General features: G+C 31.0%; 1 protein-coding gene across 1 annotated transcript; it reads right to left on the bottom strand.

The window, feature by feature from the left end:
* Positions 1 to 502: 502 nt before the first annotated feature.
* Positions 503 to 4,528, bottom strand: LOC132733672 (uncharacterized protein KIAA1958-like). Its single transcript, XM_060720334.1, has 3 exons — positions 3,786 to 4,528; positions 3,015 to 3,266; positions 503 to 980 (listed from the first exon to the last, which is right to left on the bottom strand). The coding sequence occupies exons 1-3, from the start codon at positions 4,526 to 4,528 to the stop codon at positions 503 to 505; spliced, it is 1,473 nt and encodes a 490-aa protein (XP_060576317.1).
* Positions 4,529 to 4,904: the final 376 nt, after the last annotated feature.

Below are 4,904 nucleotides of genomic sequence, written 5' to 3'. Positions count from 1 at the left end.
TATATTTTAATCTTACATGCAAAACAAACAAATACTCTGAGTCTCTCTATTTAACACCAAAGGGTTGCAAATGGAACTCACAAAAACAAACATCAATTTCAACAATTGCACAAATTTTAATATTTTTCTTCTCTTTGTATATTATTTACAATGTATATGAAGTATAATATACTATTTAATTTATCATATAATTGTGATCTGAGATCATTAATTTTTAAATAACATTTTTGAAAGTTATTTTAATATTTAAAAGTTCATTAAATTCACTGTAAATGTGTTTAATTAATAATTTTTCTCAGAACAATGAAACATGAAAATTAACAAAATTTAACTTATTATCAAAACCAACAACTGTTTCAGTCATCATTTTACAACAGTCATACCATGAAGCACTTTCAAGTTATGCAATTAGTAACCAGATGAATATAGTAAGTAATACATGTAACTTGTCAGTCAGTCTTTTATTCAAACAACTGTCATGACTGTAGGTTATTAAGCCTGCTCAGTCACTGTCACTATCTACAACATATCTAATTCGTTTAAATGGCCTCTGGCGTGGACTTTCAATATTTGATGATGCTGGGCTAGGTGTGTGATGACCTGAATATTGAAGATGATTTGTTTGCGATAGCTGTTGACTTTCCGTCTTGCTTCCCATATTTATAATAACATTTCCATGTATATTTGAATTTATGAAAAAACCGGGTGGGAAATTTCCATTCAAATTAGTTGCAGCACCATGAGTAAGTTCTAACGCTGAGGCTGGATTGCTCGCAGTATCTGTGGGAGGTCTTACCAAACTGATTGCATTGGTACATGTAGATTTGTTGGACAGGATGTCTGATATTTGTCTGCTTTGATCTGGGTTAAGTTTACTGTAGTTATTGATACTATTTACATTCTTATGCCCTGAAATCTGCATTATTTGGTTTGCTGGAACACCATCATCACTTAATTTCTGAATAAGTCGCTTTCTTGAACTGAAATTATAATAAAGAATTATAGTTTTATAAATAATGTTGATTATTATCACAGAAGAATCATAAAATTTGTATTGTAGGCCTATAGTCACTTAAATAACTTGGTACATGTATTTGAATCTCTAAATTGTGCTTAAAAATGAAAGTGATTTTAATTGACTTGTCAAGCTTTATTACCTAAATTGTTAAAGAGGAAATACAATAAATTGACATTTTCAGTTTAAAATAGTTTAAGGGGTCATTTGTTTCCATTATTTTATTGTAAAAATACAAGATGAAGAATAATTTGACAGGGAAAGAAATTTTTTGAACTTATTACATACTATCCAGTGGACAGCAAATTTAATATTGATATTTTTTCATAGTGAATATTCAAAAATTTTCTATAAATACAGGATTTATTTTCATTGAGTGGTATGAAAAAATTTAAATAAATATGAGTGGCAGTAGCTAATAATGCGACAAAGTGAAATATGATAATTTTCATACCACAAGATGAAAATAAAAATTATAAAACTGTATTTCATAACTTTTAGAAAAAAAACACTTAAATTTTCTGTTTAATATATAGAGGATATTGAATGAGTGCAAGTTCAATATTGAACTTATTGCACGAGTTGAATAAAATTATATTATGCGAGCCTCTGGCGAGCATAATATTATTTTATTCAACGATTGCAATAAATTCAGTAATAAACTTCCACGAATTTAATATTCTATTTATCACATACCTAAAATAAAGACCGTTTTAAGTGAAATAAGAGTCATTTTTCATTGAAGCGCCTATAGTATAACGCTAACATTTAGCGCGTCTTTACACTATGTTTGTATAACGCTAATGACGTTGCGTCAAAATATATGCACGGCCCTGCAATACCATATTTACGGAGTCGCAAAATCGGCATGGGTGTGTGATAAATACATTTTTCCCCTTTAAGACATCACAATTTGAAAAACGTTTTATTTACTTCTGTTTATTGCCTGAATTTAGAAGAAAGTAGTCTTGCAAGACACCAGTGAAAATACGGAAAATATGTTTCATTACAGTGAAAAATAAATTTATGGGAAATGAAAATAAGCTTTTTATTTCATCAATATTTAATTCAACTTATTCAAGTATATAATATATAATAAGAATATAATAAGAATCTTACACTGGCTGCCGGTACAGACGGGAATATCTAGCTTGAAGGTAACTGTTTACGACGGTAAAGAAGCTCTGCAGATATTCTCGACTATACCAACAGCCGGTGTTTGATTATTTTATTTGCATATAACATGTCAATTATTTTCAGAACAGAAATTGCGAAAACTGATATTCTCATTACACACTTTTTTCTTATAGTAGCTTATGAACTTTTAAATAATGGTAAAATGACCTCATCCTAAGAACGCAATTCATTCATAAATGGCGCCCAGCAATGTGCATGACAGCATTTAAAGCACGCAACTAAAGTCTTACCATCGTCGGATACCCACGGCCGAACCATTGACATTTATTTATGTTATGTAACATGTTTATCAATCGTGGGTATCCGACGATGATGTCTTACATGGGGGTGTAAGACAGGTTTTTCTAGCACCGGTGTAAACGGTAGATAATTCTGTGTTATATGCATAATAAATCAAATATACTTTCACTGTAGCCAAACTTTATATGAATTCAACAGAAAAGAACTTTTTTTCATTGTTGACATTATGATATCATGATTTTATGCCATCACTTGGAAATGAAGAACAACTTTACATGCATCTCAAAGTGTGGCAATTGTGTGACTAAGTAAAAACAATTTCACTCTGTTTAACTTTTCTTATTTAAGGTATGTAATAAATAGAATATCATTTTTGTGCTGGTTCACTACTGAATTTATTCAACTTGTTGAATAAATGAAAATAATCATTATGCTTGCCAATGGCTAGCGGCCCTAGGCTTATTTTTTTTTCAAATTGTTTATTAAAGTAAGTAGTTAATCTACACTCATTTAATATTTTCTAAACCAATTGGTTTGTTTTACCTGTAAGACTGTTACATACCTGTATGGTGTGATTCTAGGATTATCAATTCCTGCGTCTTTTTTCATTTCATTCATTATGCTGTATATTGAGTTGATACCCATTGCACACTTTTTAAACCAGCATTTAGTAGACTTAGTTCCAGGTGTCAGGAAAAATGGACTTCCATCAGTGCACATCTCAACTGGCCTTTTAGAAGCGAAAACCTTGTAAATGTATACAGGATTGCTCTCTGGATTCTCTTGATTTTCATAAGCCCTTGGTTTCACAGCCCTGAATATTGGTGAAAAAAAAAACATGAAAGACTTAACACTTTAATTAACTTTTTGATAGTCTCTAAGAACTTTTTTAAATTGCCAATGAAAAGAATAATGGACATTTTGCTTTACCAACATCTTGTCAAATTTAAAACTAGAATCTACTGTAGTACAGTACCAAATTAAAAAACATCAATGTGTTGTCATGTTTTGATGACATCACTGGCACATCATCATGAAGAAGAAAGCATGATGTTATGCAGAATGACTGAAGACCACTAAAAAGCCTAAATTTAATAGATTATTTGTTTGATGGAAAATAATTTAACCTTGGACACAAGTTGTTTTATTATAATTTCTCATTGCTGCAGTAATGGTGAAAATATTAAAGAAAAAAAATACTCATCCTGTTTGATATATATAGATCAATTTTTTTTTTAATGAATACATGTTTGTCAGCTTGATCAATGATTTTAACTGACAATATATAGTGCTTAAGTTTTAATTTTTCAAGTGAACAAGAAATTTGACTTACCGTATATTTCTGGGATTTTCCCCAGTTCTGGTCTTGGTTTGTCTTTCTGTGTCGAGGATTATGTATTCAGTGCCACTGACTTCATCCAAACTGAGTTTTATATCACCCCAGCAAAGTTGATGGATTTCTTTTCCGGTTCTCATACCAAAGTATGTTGTACATATAAACCACATGGAATGGAGAAGAGCTCGTGGATTTTTTGTTCCAAGTGTTCCGGCTTCATGCATTTTCGAAATCATCCATTCATCAAGCGTTTCTGCTGCTTTTGGCTTATTTCCCAGTCCAATCTTTTTTAACTCTTGTTGTTTCCTTTTTAAGACTGCTCTTGTTTTAGAAAATTCTTTATCCCGAAAGATTGACACAGGGCTATCAACACTCCGTAAATGCCTATCAACTGATCCTAAGAACCCTCGAAGGGTAGTGGGTTCATACTCGGAACCATCATTTTTGGTAACTGCCAGGATGAAATTACAGAGATGGCTGTTTAATTCATCAGGAGGTATAAACTGCACCAGTCTTGTTTCATTTTTTGACATAAGGAAGGCATTAACAAGTTTCATGTCATACATGGTCTTCTTTTTAGTATTGACATTCTCATTAATTTCCAAAAAATTATCAGGGTCTACTTCTCTGAATAATCTCTCATTTGATTGCACCAGTTGAAAATCACCAAAGGGCTCTTTATCATAAAAATTATCAGTTATTTCTGACAAAATGTCAGGATCTATTTCTGATTCAGCCATTTTATTGATTTGCAGACGAACTGTCAAAATTATACATGTATGTTGCTATATAAACAATGTAGGGGAAGTAACTCTAAATTGGTCAAAGGGAAGTAAGTTTTTAGTACATTTGAGGCATCCAAGGGGGGTTTATTGAAAGTAGTTCTTCTTGAAAAAGAGTGGAATTATATTTGATATTTTTCACAGTGAAATTACCAAATATAATTTTCACAGAAATCTCAGTAATCTACCGAAAAGCATAAAATAAAATATTATATTACTATCAATAGAAATTATGTAACAGTAACAAAATCTGAAATATTACTTCCTTTTCTTGTTGTTTCCATTTGAATATTAAAGGGACTCAACTGAGGTTTAAAAGCCAAAAAAAAAAATA

The sequence above is a fragment of the Ruditapes philippinarum genome, unplaced genomic scaffold, assembly GCF_026571515.1.
Source record: "Ruditapes philippinarum isolate M1 unplaced genomic scaffold, ASM2657151v2 ctg2097_1_1_1_1, whole genome shotgun sequence".
In the NCBI taxonomy this organism is placed as follows: Eukaryota; Metazoa; Mollusca; class Bivalvia; order Venerida; family Veneridae; genus Ruditapes; species Ruditapes philippinarum.
The sequence above is the reverse complement of the archived record's forward strand: the minus strand, read 5'-3'. Positions and strand labels throughout refer to the sequence as shown.

Coding starts and splice junctions, on each gene's coding strand:
- LOC132733672 (XM_060720334.1), bottom strand. CDS start 4,528: ATGGCTGAATCAGAAATAGATCCTGACATTTTGTCAGAAATAACTGAT. Junction 3,267..3,785: donor GAAAATCCCAGAAATATACG/GTAAGTCAAATT, acceptor ACCAATATTCAG/GGCTGTGAAACCAAGGGCTT. Junction 981..3,014: donor CCTAGAATCACACCATACAG/GTATGTAACAGT, acceptor TTATAATTTCAG/TTCAAGAAAGCGACTTATTC.